We start from the raw sequence: 18,311 nt of genomic DNA, 5'->3' as shown, positions 1-18,311 counted from the left end.
TCTTGTTGCAAAAAGGAGGAGGAAGAAAGCATCAAGAACTTCAGCAATTAAAGCTTTCCTCCTCTCGCAGCCAACTCCATGCCTCCCTCTGGTGGGGCCCACGGCTGATGGTGGTTTACAATCAGCCTAAAGTGATGTGTACAGAACAGAGGCCTGAATGAATCCGGATCGGAGGCAGGATGCTGCCCTGTTCCCTCTGAGAAAAGAAGGTTGCCTGGAGGGTCTTCCTCCTCCAAGCCCAACAATATATCTATTGTTATGATTAGCATATTCCCAAGCCCTGGAAGATATCCCAGTGAAATGACTAGAAATATGTCCCAAGAAACCCAAAATTGCAAGATTGTCACATTGTGCCTGCTAAAACAAACCCTGGGGACCACTAAAAGGAGAAAGTCCCAGGAAACAGATCTTCCAAGGGCATCTTCTCAAAACCACTGCCTCCAACCACCCTCATCTAACTGCCAATGGGGCTATAATCCAACCCAAAAGATTCAGCATGGACTGATACTCGCTAATCTCTTTGTGATTGTTTGAGCCATCTCAGGCCTGCAGACCTTTGAAGACAAACACTGCCTTCATTGATTGAACGTCCCTTGATCCACACAGCGTAGTGAAATCCATCTGATATTTGATCAATGGGTAAAGCAATTCTAATCTCTGTTCTCATAATATCTCTTCTGTTGCCTAACAGTTTAGTCTAACATTCTTTTATTTATTCTACTGCCCCTATTTTCAAGTCCAACCTCTCACTGGCCAGAGGAGACAGAAACTAGTAGTTACCTGCCTCAGAAAACTCATGCTGCTGGAGACCTGCTCAGCTCAGAAATTGACCCCCGTGATGAAGTGTGTGGATAGTGTCACCACATAAATGAGAGCTGCAGATGAAAATATGCAAATCATAGATAATTATTCATTTAATGTATAATGTATACTAGGTTCTTAGCTAAAAATTTGGTCTGTGTTTTTTAAATTCTCCCCAACTGTTTCTAGAATTAGCCAGTATTCCCAGTTTATGGAAGAGAAAACTGAGGCTCAGAGAGGTTAAGCAACTTTCAAGAAGGCACAAGCATTCAGTAGAGTCATGGTCCTATCACACGCCCCAGCTGTCATCCTTACAGCCTCTACTTGAACATTTCTGATGGCCAGAAATCCAGCATCTACCTAGGCAGCCTCCCCGGCTACCAAGTATCAGGCAGCTGTACCCTTTGAAAGTCAGACTTGCCTTTCCTGGTCACTTGGAACAGTCCATGGGCTATAGATGGTGCCCAAACTATGGAATTAGAACGATCTGGTTCCATCCCTGCCCTGCTACCTACTAGCCAGGTAACTTTGAACCAAGTCACTTTCACCCGCATGCTTCAGTGGCTTCGTTTGTACAATAGGAATACAGATGCATGCATCCTCTATGTACAGTGTCTTGGAGATGAAAAAATACATATATTTGCAGAGGGCTTAGCTCAATGCCTGGAAAAATAGAAAAATACTCAAGATCATTATTTTATTAAGTTTGTTCCCTCTTCCCCACAACAGCCCAGCAGACGGATCCCTTCTGCCTGAATCTTTTCTGAGCCAAACACCCACAGAGTCTTTAATTATTCCTTATAGGTCAATTTCAAGTTTGTTTACCAGCCCAGTTGTTCCTTTCTGGACCTGATCCAGCTGTTAATGTCCCTCTTAAAATGCAGAACCTACAACTGAATACTATAAATTAGCCAAGATTTAAAGTACAGCCCACATCCAGTATTTCCTGCTCAGGATTATTTCTTTTCACCTAGGCTGGGCTAAAATTTTAGTGAAGAATATCTAAACCAATGAAGAGATACTTTAATTTTTATATTTGCGAAAAATGGCTATCATACTCCATGGTTTGTATGTGCCTGGCAACTGTGATTAGCCCTTATAACATATGTTCACAGGTAGTTCCAACAATCTAGGAAGGGGGGTTTCTTATTCCCCTTATTTTACTGATAAGGAAACAGTTGAAGGAGTTAAGTGACTTGCCCAAGGTCACATCTAGTTAAGTGACACAATCAACATCAATCAACATCGGGCCCACCATGCTATCCCCACCTCCCATTTTAAGCATTTAGAAGATATAAGGGTTTTCAGGGATGACATATGACACAAAGCAGAAGACAACAGCAAAGCAATTTAATCCTCAAAGAGATGCAGGGCATGGAGCAATGTTGGGCTTCTGAACAACCTATCACAAAGATGTCCCCATCTGCCCCCTAGTGTGTCCCCATGTCGTGGCTCCATGGGCAATATGAGTCAGTAAGGGAAAGAGGGAAATGTAGAAGCAGTCTTTCACTTTCTTTCACTTTCACTTCTCACCACTGCTTTTGGTCTTTGCCTGTAACAGACTCTGTACTACGAAGAATTTATTTTCTTTCCCCCCACCCCCCGCCAAGTTACTGGTCCTGGGGGCTAGGAGGGGCACTGCCACACTGGTAGAGCCTTTCTGCCTCAGAAGTATTCCTACCCTTTGACTCAGCACTTTTGCTTCTAGGACATGAACATAGGTTTGTCACCAAGGGGGTTTTTCACAGCATAATTTACAACCACTAAAAATTGAAAACGGTATAAATGGCCATCCACAGGAGGATAGCTAAGTGAACACTAAAGCAGCCACACACCGGCATATGTAGCAATTTAAAAGTGTGTTTCTAAAGGCTTAATAATGAGAGGAAATGCTCACTTAGAATCTTTGGTTCATAAAAAAGAAGGAAACAAAAACTGATTATGATCTATAGAGGGGAAAAATAAACCTAAAAAATAATCGACCAATATGTTAACAGTAGGTATCCAGATAATGGGATTTCCAAGTGGGTTTTATTTTTTAATTTGAACTTCATTGAATTTTTCCAATGTGCATTTATTGCTTTAATCATCAGAGGAAAATGATGTTTTCTTAAAGGGTTGAAAGAATCTGGTCTGAGGGCAGCCAGCCAGCTCAGGAAGATCAGGTTTCCACTGGACAAAGTCCATCTGTGTAGCAGCAATTACTACTCTGTTACCATCAGATCATCTTAATCCTATTGATTAAAATGCCAAAGTAATGCTATTAATTTACTACTTAAGTGGTAAATTACTAAGAGCAAAGCAATAGAATTACCTGAGAGTGCTGTGCGACTCTTCTAGGTGTGTGGGTGGGTGAACTCCAGTCTCCTCATAGACTCCAGTGTGGCGCACAAAGAAACCCTGTAGAAGTTCATATATTTATTCCCTATCACAAAGCCTAGCTCAACCAACTCTCTTTAAATCAATAAGAGTTATATTGAACATCTACAATGCACCAAGTACCAAAGTTAGCACTATAAAAAAATATTTGTTCTTTCTAACAATGTGGTGAGAGGCAACTATTATTCTCTCTATTTTACAAACATAAAAGCAAAGACTTAGGATAAGTTCCTTGTCCCAAGCCACATAACTAATACATGGTAGAGCCTGGATTTGATCCCTGAGACCACCTGATGAACCCTGGAACATACACTATTTCAGCCTTCCACCAAAAAATGAGTTTCTGTTTGCTTCATATCTTCCACTTTCATTGACATGGTGGATTTGGGTGTTTCAGTTCTGGGGATCCAACCCAGGGCCTCACACATGCTAGGCAACAGCTCTACCGCTGAGCTACACCCCAGTCCTCGACATGATTTCAACTTGTATTTTACAAGTTAACACAGAGGGTACCTACGATTTATGGGTGAGGAAGCTGATGTTTAAAATAACAAGGGACTTGTCCTAGATCATAAGGGAAAGAATCACAATAGGTAGAAAGAAGTCACACTCAGGATGTCTGCCTCTGCACCCAGAGCTTGTCCCAGTCCTCGAGTCACTTCCCTTGGCCTCTGTGACATGCAAAAAGAAGCAGGAGGGGCCAGGGTTGTGGCTCAGTGGTAGAGCGCTTGCCTGGCATGTGTGAGGCACTGGGTTCCATCCCCAGCACCATATAAAAACAAATAAAATAAAAGTTTAAAAAAAAAAAAAGCAGGAGGCAGTGAGAACTTGGCTCTGATCTTGTCCCCCTGAGCTATAAAGAGGTGACCCTACTAGGGAATCCTGGAGGCAGGAAGTAAAGAGGAATAAAACCCCAAGATGAAAAGACTTGATATCTTTTCATTTGAAAACAGGAAGGGGCCCTGGACATAGCATCTTGCTCTTCCAACATCAGACATCGATCTTCTTTCCAACTCATTGAATCCTACTAGCTGTCCGTAACACCTCTCCTGAATTCTCCTAATACTCCCATGGCTTCCCCGGGGACTTTGTATAGAAGCTTATACTACACCACAGAGGAGCCGAAATCTAAAACAATGCATATTTGAGTTGAGTGAGCTGTTCTAGCAGATTTGAACAGCTGTTCCAAAGCCTCTGCCAAAATTCCACCTCAGCTGGATTCACGTATCGACTCTGCCTCCATGTCACCTTGGTTCAGTCGACCTCTCTGAATGTCAATTTCCTTATCTGAAAAACAGAGAAGAACATGGTTGATGTTCCTTAAGGTTGTTAGGAGGATTAAAAAGTTCCTAGGAAAAGGTTCTTAACTCTGTGTGTGGCATCTAGAAACTACTAGACCATTGACAGCTATCACTATTCTCAGTTCATCTCTGAATCATCTCTTGCATAATATATAAACCGGAAATGACAGTCCCTACTGACCTTGCAGGACTGTGATATACAGTCATTAATTAATAGCAGATGGTCAACAAACTTTTGTTGTTGTTGTTGTTGTTTTTAATGCACAAGGTGACTAGGTCCCTGAAGTCTGACCCTTCTACCCATCTATTCCCAAGACTTTGGAACCTGATGCATGAGACAGATTCTACCCTACTGAGAATAGCGGTAGCTTTGATTCTGGATTGGAGATTCAAGGGAATCACCAATTTGGAGAACTAGAGACCTGGATCTTCCCTACAATTCTATGTTAATATCCAAATACCTGCTTCAGCGAAACCCTCCTAACTCATCGGAAAGTGCTCACTTTCTGAAGACCTGTCCCTGAGCTTATTAAAGTCAGCTGAAAATTGCTGAAAATTGAGTTTTGCTGAAAATTGCTCTTTCCACAATTTAAGATCCTTTCCTCCTTGGTGCCTAGCAAGGATTGATTGTTTTCTGGACATCATCCTTTGCACCATAATCTTCTGAATGTTTGAAGACCACACAAACTTCATTCCAATGAAAACCATTGGAGGGGATCAGTGGCACCATTTGTGCTGATGCGTTTCCCATGGGTTTATTGCAGTTTGGCTTTTTTATACTACAGGTTAGAAATAGTGTAGACTTGGGAGGGGAAAGTGATGTACTTTTTCCTAATAGGCCCAGAAAAGCAAGCACATATTTGTCTTCACAGAGATTTTCCTCTACTAGTTGGAACGTCCCTGGGAAGCAATGGTTATCACATGTTCATCATTGATAAAGGTAAAAGAGAAGGCTGTGAGGGCAGGTGAACCTGGATAATCCATTTAATCCTATGAATCTCAGTTTCCTCATCTGTAAAATGGGAATATGATACCCAACTCACAGAGTTATTGGGGAGATTGAATATTATTACACACAAAACTATTAGTATAATACATGGCACTTCAGAGCCACTCAACAAGGACTAGCAGTTGTTGTTTTTATTTATATCCTGCTCTAGCACCTAGTACTTGAACACATAATAGGCATTCTGTAATCATTTTGTCATTATCATTATTATTGTTGTTGTTGTTATTTTGAATATATAAGTAAATAAAAGAAATAATAAACTGAGATGGAATGATCATTCCCTCAGAGTGCCTTTTAAAGTTAACAAATCTGAAAAAGAAGAGTTTCTTTCCACAGCATTTGTAAAAGCACTGTGGAAATGCTTTTACCATTCAAACAATGCCTGCCCTTGGTAAAGACTGAGACTATTTTAAGGATGAGAGAACTGGGACAGAAAGGGGTAAAATGAAAGGCAGTTGAATTCAGAGAAATGTTAATAGAATCAATTTAATAAATAGTCAAGAAGGTTTACCCAACCCCATGCTTCACTTGGTGGGGGGGGGGTGGCCAGGTGGTCAAGCAGGTGTCTCAGACACATTTAGAGATCCCCCCTTAAGTTATGCTTAAACCATCCAAGACCCCAAGCAAGTCCCTCATCCTCCAACGGAGCCTTATCACCATCATCTGCACATGGAGATGCTATCACAAGGTTGTGGGGATCAAAGACCGTTGTGGATGTGAAAATGTCATAGAAATGGAAAGTGTTATATGTTGTGCAAACGATTGCCACATGGCTCCCAACCTGTACTTTCCAATTCTCTCCTGCTCCAGATTCTCTCTTGTAATTCCAAAAAGTCATGGGAACATTTCTATCATGAACTGGAGCAGCTCCTCAGAGGGACTTTGCAGATCACTATCACTTGAAAGAAGCAATAGACTGTGGTAGTTCATCGTGTGGGCTTTAGAGACCGGTTGACTCATGGACTTGCCATTCACCAATTGCAAGATCTTGGCTAGATATCTGAAAACCAATGTGTCAGCCTCCTCATCTATAAAATGGGGATAATGATGCCATCATGGGGATGACTAGGAAGATTACATATGGTAACGTATGATACGTGTCCAGCCCATCGTGAATTCTCAGTGGTAGCTAGCTATTCCTCTCATTGGCTGATCCAGTGTCTCCATCTATTTTGATGCTATTACAATTTCTTCCCATTATTTATACCTCTCCCCGAGGCTTCAAGTGACCAATCCCTGCTGATCATTGTCATTGTTTTTCCCAAAACTTTTTGTCCAGAAGCTCTGAGCTCCATCCTCTGCAAAGATGCATTTCTGTAGTGTGATTTATCTGATTAAAAAGAACGCTGCATTGAAGGTAATGAGAGCCATTTGCTCTCTCTGTCCAGCTCGTGGCATGCATGCTAATTACGCAGGGCCTGCTAAGAGCTTTTACTCAGGCAGAATAAGCCCCATAGGCCTGGCCTCCAGCACTCACACCTTTGGAAAACCCCAGGACCCCTCACGGTGTACCACATGGGGGTGCACAATGCAGATAGGCTTGCACTGAGAGTTTTTTCACCAAATGATCAGACTACAGAATGGCAATGAAAGTCAGAGGCACAGGAAGATTTCCCCAAATGAGACATATAGGGGCAATCAGGGCCAAGTGACATAGTTGTTGTAGGATTATAGGGAGTGACGTTAGAGGCAGGAACACGGAGTTTATGAACAGACATATAGGTTTGGCTTAGGTCAGTTGCCCAAGTCATTGCATAGGAAGGCTCAATTCTCTTAGGGAAAATAAAGAGAGAGAGAGAGAGAGAGAGAGAGAGGACTTCTTCCCTACTTTCCCACCTTAGATTTCCCCAGAGGACATTAAGTATTTTCCCTAAGGGGTGAAGGGTACCAGGAACAAAGTTCAGGGCTTTTTTTGACTCCATCCAAACACATCACTGATGCTACATGGCTGCCCAGCTAAATCTGGAATTACAGGTACATAGCAACTAGTCAACAAAATCTATGAAGCCATGATCATGCACCAGGCTCTGTGTTTCATGAAAACCATGTCTACAAAGAGCCCAAAAAGAAGACTGTGGGAATCGTGCTTTAGGTCTTGTCTATACAAGACCTTGCTTGACACCCTGATTCTGAGGAAAAGGAAGGTTACTGAACTGAAGGTTGCCCTTGAACCAGAAAAGACTGAAGGCTTCCATGCGTCTAGGCTTGGCACATACACATGGAGTAAGGGGAAAGGAGACAAGAGAAAAGAAAGCATCAGTGCAGCGTGGAAGACCAGAGCTGGGCAGGTCAAATCACTGCTCAATCAAGCCTCGACTTTCCAATGTGTAAAATAGGAACAAACATCTCCACTTCTCAGGCTGTTTGGAGGATGAAATGAGACAAAATACATAGTGGGAGCCAGGTGCGGTGGCGCATGCCTATAATCCCAGCAGCTCAGGAGGCTGAGACAGGAGAATCCCAAGTTCAAAGCCAGCCTCAGCAAAAGCCAGGTGCTGGAGCCAGGATTATGGCTCAGTGGTAAAACGCTTGCCTAGCATGTGTGAGGCACTGGGTTCAATTCTCAGCACCCATACTGAGGATTAAACTGAGTGGTCTGGTGCCACTGAGTTTAATCTTCAGTATCCCCCAATATGTGTGTGTAGGGGGGTGGAGTGTGTCTTTTAGAGTGCATAATAGAAATAGTAGGTGCTCAGTTGTTATTATTTCTTATCACTAAAGAAGAAAAACCAAAATGAAGCTTTGAGGAAATAAAATGGGTTGTATGAGAGGTAGAGTGTCCTCTTCAGACAATCTACAAGAAATCCCTACCCTGAAGAGTGGGGCTTGAGGCTCTAAGATGCAGTAGCAAGACCAGGACTCAGGGAAGGCAAGTGAGGCACCAAGTTTAAGGACACACTCAGCCTGTGGTCCCTGCCAGGGCACAGTTGGTACTTGCACAAGCCTGAGAGTTTTCCTGGAGTTTTGCTAGGCACCTCATGCACCTCATTCTATTGTTGGCCCTGCTTTGTGGGGTACATAAAATAAATCACAAAACTTATTCGTCTAGAGGAATAGACTAGAATTGATGATAGCATAAGGGATCCCTAGAGAATCTGGGGCAGAAGCAGATAGAATCTCAAGGTTCCTGCCAGCTCCGAGAATCCAGGATTGTATTTTGCTATCACAAGAGAATCATGTGAAAGTGCATATGCTCCTTAACCAGAGAAGGCCCCTTGTAGGAGGAGATTCAGCTGTGGAAGGGGGAACAAGAAGGAGAGAAGTGTGTCTTGTTCCCTAAGACCCTGGGCTCAGGACATGCCGACTGTGACACTGTGCTCCCAGGGGTGCTGAGCAGATCAAGAAGTAAGAGTAATAAAATGTCAGGCACTCCCCTGCCAGCCTAAGCCCCTTACAGAAATCAAACAAAATCAGAATTGCACAGCTGGCTGGGGGAAGCCAGATGTTGATCTGATGATAAAACTCAGGCGAGAACAAGGGTAACCAGCCGGCCCAAGCTGCACGGCAAGTACCAACCAGGAACAGGAAACTGGTTCCTTCCATAAGACCAAGAGAGCCACTCTGGCTTAGCTCCACCTATCCCCAGGGGCCTACAGCACCTAGTCCTCTACCCTCCAATTCCTTTCCCAAAAGCAGAGCCCCTGCAATGGAGCAGGAGAAGTCTTTCTCCCTCAAATGCCCAACTTGAACAAGGCCATATGTTGGATCTTTTTAAAATTACACAGAAACTAATATCAGCAAAATTCAAAGTTTCTCTAATGAATCCGCCCCCACCCCACCTCCTAAATACTGCCTTCCTCCTCCAAAACACCAGAGCTGTCCAGTTACGCCACCTCAAACAGGTGACCACCTCTTATAATGATTGCTAAAGTACCTAATCTATTCTGTTCACTGAACAAGAAATAATTAGAGGGCAAATGTTATTCAACAAATGATTACGGATTGCTACTACATGCCAGGCACCAAAAAAGACAGACAAATTCCATCCACCTGGGGCACTTTTTCTGGTAGACAGTAACATATTTAACCTGTACCCACCCTCATATGCTTATGCATACAAGGAGTGCTGAACAAATCAAAAGAGTCATAGGATTTTGGAGCAAGAGAACCCATGGAAGCCACAAGTGCCACTACTCCCCAGCACAGGGCCTTGGCAGAGACTGATAATCTACCCCACTATTCCTCCCTCTGGTTCAGCCCCAGAATCCTTCTCTGAGCAGTCAAAACCAGTGGTATCAGCGCTCCAGGTAAAACTATTTGCCATGCCTGACCTAATCAAAAACTGCCATTTACACTCAAGGAAACCGAGGTCCACCTAGGAAAAGTAGTGGGACTAAGTTCACAGAGAAAGTTGGACATCCATCCAAAGCTACCCAGGGTTCCTGGTTCCTACCTCAATGCTCTATGCTCAATTTCACAGCCACCTTGATAGTTGTGTATTAATAAAATGCCCAGGGTGACCTAGAGCGGGCCCTCCAACAACGCTGGACTAGTTGACCAGGCATCCTCAGCACAGAATAAATTCCAGTTCATTGAGTACCTCCCTGCCGAGGCAAAGCGGGTCAAGTCAGAGGACAAGTTGCGTGGAAACCAAAGACACTGACCATTGGGTGGTGTCTTTGGAGGACCCATTCCCCAAGCTTGGCCAGGCCACGGTTCAGTTTAACCAGATGACAGATGAGACATCAGATTGAGTATTGTTACCATAAATGGGTTGAGGAAGGATAACCTTACCTGAACTTTCAGACACACCATAAGGACACAGACCAGAGGGTCCCATCCTTGCAACTCCTGCGGACACTAGTGCTCCATCTTCATCAATTACCATGGTCCCCACCTCCCCACGTCTTGTACATGCATCAAACTTCTTTCACTTTTCCAAGTTCTCTCGCCTCTAGACTTTACACCAGCAGCTCCTTTTACCTAAAGCAAACTTTCTCTCCTATTTCTCCAAGCCAAGTCCATACCAAGCTTCAAGTTTTGCCACAAAAGCCATTGCACCTCCAAACCCTCTTGGACTCACCCCCAACCCCCATCACTGCCCTTCCATCCACAGCAGTTGAGTGCACAACCTCTAGGCACACCCAATTCCTCAGTAACAGCACAGCGCATGCCTCAGACATCTCCTCGGTCACACTCTCCTCTTCCTCCCCACTTCCTGCCTCCTTTCCTCCTCAGTCTCTAGCCCCATAAGTCCCACCTCTGGTTACCCTCAGCCTCTCGGTCCCTCTTCTGCCCCTCACCTATCCTTCCCTTCCTCTTCCTACCTGACCTCCAGGACTTCCTACCCAAAGTGAACGAGGCCAGTGGAATCTGGGAAGCCAGAGTGGTTCTGGGAGGTGTGATGCCCTGGATGGTAGAATTGAAATCGTCACTCCCCACTCTTTTGGCAAACCCCAGTTCATCTGAAATTCACATTGACAGTTTCACATGGACTCTCTGTTTCCAATTGATGTTGTAACTGGAGAATGAGAATCTGAGCATCGATCTGGCCTTTCTTCCACCAAATTCTTGAGAAATCAGTTGGCTCTCTGGAGAGAGAGATCTTGAGACTGGATGAGAAAGAAACAAGATAAACATATTTCCCCACAGGAGTTCAGGCAAAGTCAGATTCTCAGACCAGATGCATGAACAATAAGAGAGAATATTACAGATTCATAAAATGCTGGTTTACAACTAAAGGACTCTTAGGAGATCATCCCAATCCCCTCACTTTATAACTTTGGGAAGCTGGAAGACAAGAGGGGAATTGGCTCACCCAAAGTCACACAGTCCCCACTTCATGACAGCCCATGGCCTCTGTCAAAATCTGTTCCTAAACCTTTCTGTGGTCTTTGTCATGATTCTTTAAATACCACACTCTCCATGTGACAAATCCCAACTAGAGGTGACAGCCATCTAATGGTCCACCCAATGTACCTATCACCATAAGCCGTCAGTGGGGAACAGAAAACTTGATCCCAGAAGTCCTCGCTGTCCTTCAAAGATTACTACTAATCAAAGCTGTCTAAACTGAGCCTGACCCACCTACGACGTTCAGTAATCCCTGAAACAATTTGTATCATTTCCAAATACTTTCATAAGGTCAGAAAATCCTAGTGAGTGTTTGCTTTCTCAGATTCATTCCTAGCTTCTCTGCTCAGCATCTCAGAGTCTAGGAGCAAATGCTTAAGTCCAACAGAGTTACAAATGTGTCTCAGTGTCCCCTGATTCGTGTTTACTCTACATAGAGGCACAGAACACAGAGGCCCTATAGGTGGAGGGAGGCTTAAAATAATCCTGTGCAAATTGTACTGTCTAAATAAATATAGGATTATCAAGTGAGGGAAACGGCTATTTTGTCATTAAAGGAGACTCTTTGTATTTCACAGGGGAAAACATTGGGGAACTTTTGAACCAGAACTGTGAGAAATGGGGTGGGGGTGATTTATCATCATTGAATATACACAAATAACATTGAGTTATTATTGAACCCATCCTCTTAACCATCATTGCATCTAAACAAGTCTCAGTGAGGTGTCAGTACGTCTCTAACGCCTTCGAACACTGCTGATCTTCCTTTGAGCAGCCTGCAGATTCAGGACACTGACAAGAGGCGGCAACAGCCCAGCATCTTAAATGCTTCTCTTTTTTGCCTATTCTCATGACACTTGCTATTATTGTTATCTTCTATTACAGGAAGTGACACAAGTTTTCCACTTATGAGTAGTAAAATGTAGTTTCCTTTTTTACAAAGAAAGAGTGTACGTTTAACAGAAGTGAGACCATTTAATTTTTTTTAAGTGAAGTAAATAGTAGAGGTGGTAAACAAACAGAACATGAGTTATAAAAGGATCACGGAAACCACTGGTAAATGATACATGGGAAAGTCTGGACCAGAGAATCTCAAAATTTCAAAGAATTCTGCTGTGAATCTTAACAAAGGATCCTTTGGTATCTGGCGATTGTATCTTCTCCGTTTTCAAGTGTTGTCAGTCACAGCTGTGCGTGTCGGGATCACTAGAAGTCAGAAGTGTGTTTTGATGATCTGGGATACAACAGGATCTAACAAGCTTCAACAACAAATAATAACAGATACAGTTATCTGATCTGTGACAAAAGTGCCAAAAACATACATTGAAGAAAAGACCGCCTTTTTAAGAAATGGTGGTGGGAAAATTGGTTATCCATATGTAGAAGAATGAAACGAGATCCTTATCTCTCACCCTGCGTAAAAGTCAATTAAAAATGGATCGAAGACCTAGGACTTAGATCAGAAACTATACAACTCCTAGAAGAAAACATAGGGTCAACTCTCCAATATATAGGTGTACACAATGACTTTCTCAATAGGACTCCTAAAGCTCAGGAAATAATGCCAAGAGTTAATAAATGGGATGGCATCAAGTTGAAAGCTTCTGCACAGCAAAGGAAACAATTAGGATGTGAAGAGAGAACTTATAGAATAGGAGAAAACCTTTGCTAGCTACTCTTCTGACAGAGGATTCATATTCAGAATATACAAAGAACTAAAAAAAACCAACTTAGAACTTAATAAATGGGAAAATGAACTGAACAGACTCTTTTGAAAAGTACTCTTAAGAGATCACCCCAATCCCCTCACTTTTGAAAAGAAAAAATACAAATGGTCAACAAATATATGAAAATATGTTCAACATCTTTAGCAATTAGGGAAATGCAAATCAAAACTACACTGAGATTTCATCTCCCACCAATTAGAAAGGCAGCCATCAAGAACACAAACAATAATAGATGCTGGAACACTTCACAGAAGAAGTGTTCCAACAAATATATTTAAAAAACTGTTCAACATCTCTAGCAATTAGAAAATGCAAATTAAAACTACACTGAGATTTCATCTCACTCCAGTCAGAATGGCAATTATCAAGAATACAAATAACAATAAATGTTGGTGAGGATGTAGGAATATATTTCTGGTGGGACTGCAAATTGGTGCAACCACTCTGGAAAGAAAGATGGAGAGTCTTGGAATGGAACCACCTTGACCCAGTTATTCCACTTCTCAATATATATACCCAACAGGCTTAAACTCAGCATACTGTAGTGACACAGCCACATCAATGTTTATAACAGCTCAATTCACAATAGCTAAACTACGGAACCAACCTAGGTACCCTTCAATAGATGAATAGATAAAGAAAATGTGTTACACATACTCAATGGAGTACTACTCAGCGATGAAGAATGAAATGATAGTGCTTGCTGGTAAATGGATTGAACTGGAGACTATTAGGCTAAGTAAAATAAGCCAATCCCCCAAAACCAAAGGCCTAATGTTCTCTCTGATATGCAGATGCTGACCCACAAGAGGCTGGAGGTGGTGGGGAGGGTTTCCCTGGATTGGACAGGGCCAAACAGGGGAAAGGGAGAGGGGGATGGAAATGGGAAAGACAATAGACTAAATCAGACGTAAGTTTTCTATGTTCGTATATGAATACACGACCAGTGTAACTCCACATCATGTACAACCACAAGAATGGGAAGTTACACTCCATGTATATATAATATGTCAAAATTCATTCTAGTGTCATGTATAACTAAAAAGAACAAATTTTAAAACATAGTAATAAATGCTGGAAAGAATGTGGAGGAAAAGGTACACTTCTACACTCTTGGTGGAGTTGTAAATTAGTACAATCACTATGGAAATCAGAATAAAATTTCCTCAAAAGGCTAGACATAGGGCCACCATATGACCCAGCTATGCCATCCCTTGGTATTTATCCTGAAGAATCAAAGTCACCATACTACAGTGATAACATGCACACCCGTCTTTAGAGCAGCACAATTCACAATAGCTAAACCACAGAACCAGCCCTCTGATCCCTGGAGGAATGGATAAAGAGAAGGTGGTACATATACACAATGGAATTTTAGTCAGTCATGAAAAAACAAAAATGAAATTATGTCATTTGCAGGAAAATGCATGGAACTTGAGACCATTTCGTTAGGTGAAATAAGCCAAACTCAGAAGGTTGAGGGTCTTATGTCTTCTCTCTCATGGGGAAGCTAGAGAAGAAAAAGGTAAAGAGAGGTTTTGGGGGGAATCTCATGAAAATTGAAGGGAGATTAGTCAAGGAAAGAGTCCAGGAAGAAGGAGGAGGAAAGAGAAAGGGGAAATACTGGGGAATGATATCGGCCAGATCATATTGTCTTATTGTGGCATGTATGAAGACGGAATAACACAACAAATCCCACCATTATTTACAGCTACAGTGCACCAATAAACATATGGAAAAAAAGAAAATTAAAAAACAAATAACAATCATAGTAGCTATCCTGATTTACAGTCTTCACCATTTACAAAAGGCCTTTCCTTATGTCGTAGCATTTCTATAAGTCAGCTCTTGAAAATCTGAGTTCTTATCCCTTCTCTCATTAAAGTGCTGTGTGGCCGGGTGCGGTGGTGCACACCTGTAATCCCAGCTGCTCGGGAGGCTGAGGCAGAAGGATCTTGAGTTCAAAGACAGCCTCAGCTACTCAGTGAGGCCCTAAAGAACTCAGTGAGATCCTGTCTCAAAATAAAATATAAGAAAGGTCTGGGAATGTGGCTCAGTGGTTAAGCACTCCTGGATTCAATCCCTGGTACCAAAATAAATCAAGAAAGAAAGTGCCGTGCGACCCGAGCCAGTTATTTAACCTCTCAGAGTCCCCTCCAGTTCACCTCAGCGTCAGGATTTTCAGTGAGCCAATGGCCAGGTGACCAGACTGCAAATACCTTGCTGCAGATGCGCGAGCTAGAATAACTAGAGGACTCGGCGGCCAGCGGTGGAGGATTCCAGTATTAAATGGCACGTTATGCTAATAGCAAACGGTCTGGGATAATTGGGGACGAATCCATTCTCCCACTGTACCGCCTAATAGGATTCAGGCTTATGAAAGAGGCCTCAGAGCCAAGAGATGGCTTGTGCTCTAGTAGCTGCTGGGAGGAGTGCTGTGTCCCCGAATCTGATTATCAAACTGCCACTCTGAAAGAGGTTCTAGGGGAGAATCGGAAGCAGAAGAGTCTCACATCACCCACTGTGTGCCTGGACTCCTTTGCTCCACAGAGCTGCAGAGTGGCCAGGAGTCTCCTGCTGAATAGGGAAAGGCTGAAACTGTGGGGCTGATGGCCAGACCTGGAGAGAGGGCTTAGCCATGCAGGTCCATGGTGCACCTGGGAGCAGTGTGAGAGTAGAAGCCCTCAGGCTGGCTCTGAACTGTTACACACACACACACACACACACACAGCATAAAGAAGACTGTGTGGAGGGCCTCCTGTGTGCCAAGAACTGTCCTGGATATGATTTACAGTGCTATTTCAGATACTCCTTGTATGAAGCTAATGTGATAGATGAGTAAACTGAAGTTCAGAGAGGTTACTTCGCTTTCCCCAGGTAACACACCTAACTAATAACTGAGGTAGAACTGATTTCAAATCACCTGTTCTTTTCTTCTTCTGCGCTATCTTATATCTCACAGTCCATTCAAAAACAAACACACCAAAGATACAAAATCTACAGAGGCATTTTATATATTCAGACTGTATACCCCACATACACACACAAAAATGCCCATACGAAATGCCACCCTTATCACAAACACAGGTATCCATAGTTTTGCACATATTTATGTAACAACCCACCGCACGGCCACAAACACTCCTGTGCATGCTCTAACCCCGGCACACATACTGCACGTCTGTCCATTTGTACACATAACGCACATCATACCCAGGACACCTAGAAACCCACATCTCAGAAACTCACCTGCCTCCATAGTCACACACAGAGAAAAATGCACCTTTCCCTCATCCTGTCCATCAAAACTAGCTCTTCGGGGTATGCATAAGGTATCTTCAGATTGTCTAATCCTAGAATACCTTCTGAATCTTCAAAAGAATACCAGATGGTGTCAGTGTTTTCATGACTGTGTAAAACAGTGTCATTATTTTTAAATCGTTAATCCATATATAAATATTTATGAACGCTTCCTACTAGCCAGGATATTTGATTAAAGTGGCATCTTATTCATTCATTCATTCACCGTGCACTTACCCAGCACCAACTAAGTGTGGTGAGACATCATGGTAGACACAGTGGGGGGTTAAGAGAACAAATAATAAATAAAACCACCACGATTTCCACTCTCGTAAGACAAGCACAAATACTGATGCTGCAAAGTGACCTGGCTTGTGCCTTGAAGGGACCTGCTAGAGGAGGGATGAGCCAGGAGAGGGGGACAAGAGAGGGTCTTCTAGTCCTAGAGAACAGGGATCATTGGCGTCCTCTGGGGAAACTGGGATCTGGAAGGGCAAGTTTGGGAAGGAAACTGTGGCAGTCACAGGTGGACTCGAGGCACAGGCCCTGCAGGTGTTCGCACCTGAGGAAAGGGGCCTTCAAGGGAGAGCCCAGAGTCGAGAGAGAGACGTGTGAGTCATCCTTTAGAGCAGACCACTTGAACACTTACAACTGAGGAGATCAGAAAGGGAGTTGGCCTGAAGAACAAGTTGAGAAGGAATCCTTGGGGACCGCCATGTCCTACTTAACTCCCCGACACACCTCTCTCCCCACGCTCCCTCCAACCCATCAGCCCCGCAAGCACAGAGCTCCGGGTTGCACCTGGTTCCGGCTCTGCCCTGGGGGTCATTTCAGGATTAGGAGAGTTCAGTGGCCCAAGCAACCCAACCATTGTTCTTCAACCTGGAGCCTCCGATCTTGACTTTATTGAAATCTGTGCACCTTTGAGAGGTTGTCAAGTGGAAGGTCACTGTTCCTAGACATGAGTGATTCAGACTGTGAGGATGTGAAACTGCTTTGCTGAGGGAGTGGGGGACAGAAATGATGTGAGGCATTCCCAAGAGTTTGAGTTCAAAGTACCCAACTCTTGAGACAAAGACCACTGACTGACTCTGGAATCTACATTAGTTTCTCCTGTGAGCTGGGTCTCAACTTTTCCAATTAAGCACTTTTTTAAATGCGTGTTGCATGAGATAGTAGCCCCAGAAGCACACACATATAAATTTGTTAAAAGCTCTGTGTAGACCTGAGGTGAGGATGCCTGGTTCGATTTGTATTGCCAAATGCATTTGACATTGGCAACTTTTTTTTTTTTTTTTAACTCAGTGATTCTAAAAAGATGCCTTGGGGAGAGAGCCTGGATAATTCCCTGTCCAAGGTTCATTCAGCTATCTGCTCCATGGACCTATGAGAGGGCAGATACCCAGGCAAAGGGTGTCAAGGGGTTAACCCTTCAATCTCACCCCCTAGGGAAACACAGCAGCCAAGTGTGATTTCCTCCAAATCCCAGAGATGACACCTTACAGGAGTCAGTAGTTTCTCAGCATCAGTCAGACACTTGGCTGCCTGCCAGAATCCCACAGTGGTTTATATTTGGGTTAGGTAAACAATGTAGCCTGGGCCGTCCTTCATTAGAGACCATATGACTGTTTCTGGGGCTAGAACACTCCAGAGGTCCCACAGGGCTGGACAAGGCTGGGATCTGATCACCACAGCAGAAAGGGTCACCGTTAACCTTTGCTTTTCTCTTGCTCTTCTTAGCCTTGCTGCTTCTAAGGAGGCTGAAGCCGCCCGCTCTGCGCCCAAGCCGATGTCACCCTCGGATTTCCTGGATAAGCTGATGGGCAGAACTTCTGGATATGATGCCAGGATCAGGCCCAATTTTAAAGGTAGAGGAAAAAAAATTCCTTTCAGATCCATAAGAAAATGCTTTCCCAAATTACAACATGGTATTTATGCAGATGGTAAAATCCCATGACTCTTTCTGTACCCAGGACAGACATTGCTCATCAATTCAGTCTC

General features: G+C 43.4%; 1 protein-coding gene across 2 annotated transcripts in view; it reads left to right on the top strand.

The window, feature by feature from the left end:
* The window catches only part of Glra1 (glycine receptor alpha 1), an 83,619-nt gene that overhangs the window by 17,366 nt on the left and 47,942 nt on the right, over nt 1–18,311 (top strand). For both annotated transcript variants that reach the window (XM_026388314.2, XM_026388313.2), the window contains exon 2: nt 18,051–18,178. In XM_026388314.2, coding sequence (XP_026244099.1) covers nt 18,051–18,178 — 128 coding nt within the window. The remainder of the gene's footprint in view (nt 1–18,050; nt 18,179–18,311) is intronic.

This window comes from Urocitellus parryii, chromosome 1, assembly GCF_045843805.1.
Source record: "Urocitellus parryii isolate mUroPar1 chromosome 1, mUroPar1.hap1, whole genome shotgun sequence".
Taxonomy (NCBI): domain Eukaryota; kingdom Metazoa; phylum Chordata; class Mammalia; order Rodentia; family Sciuridae; genus Urocitellus; species Urocitellus parryii.
This window is presented reverse-complemented; position numbering and strand designations above follow the sequence as displayed.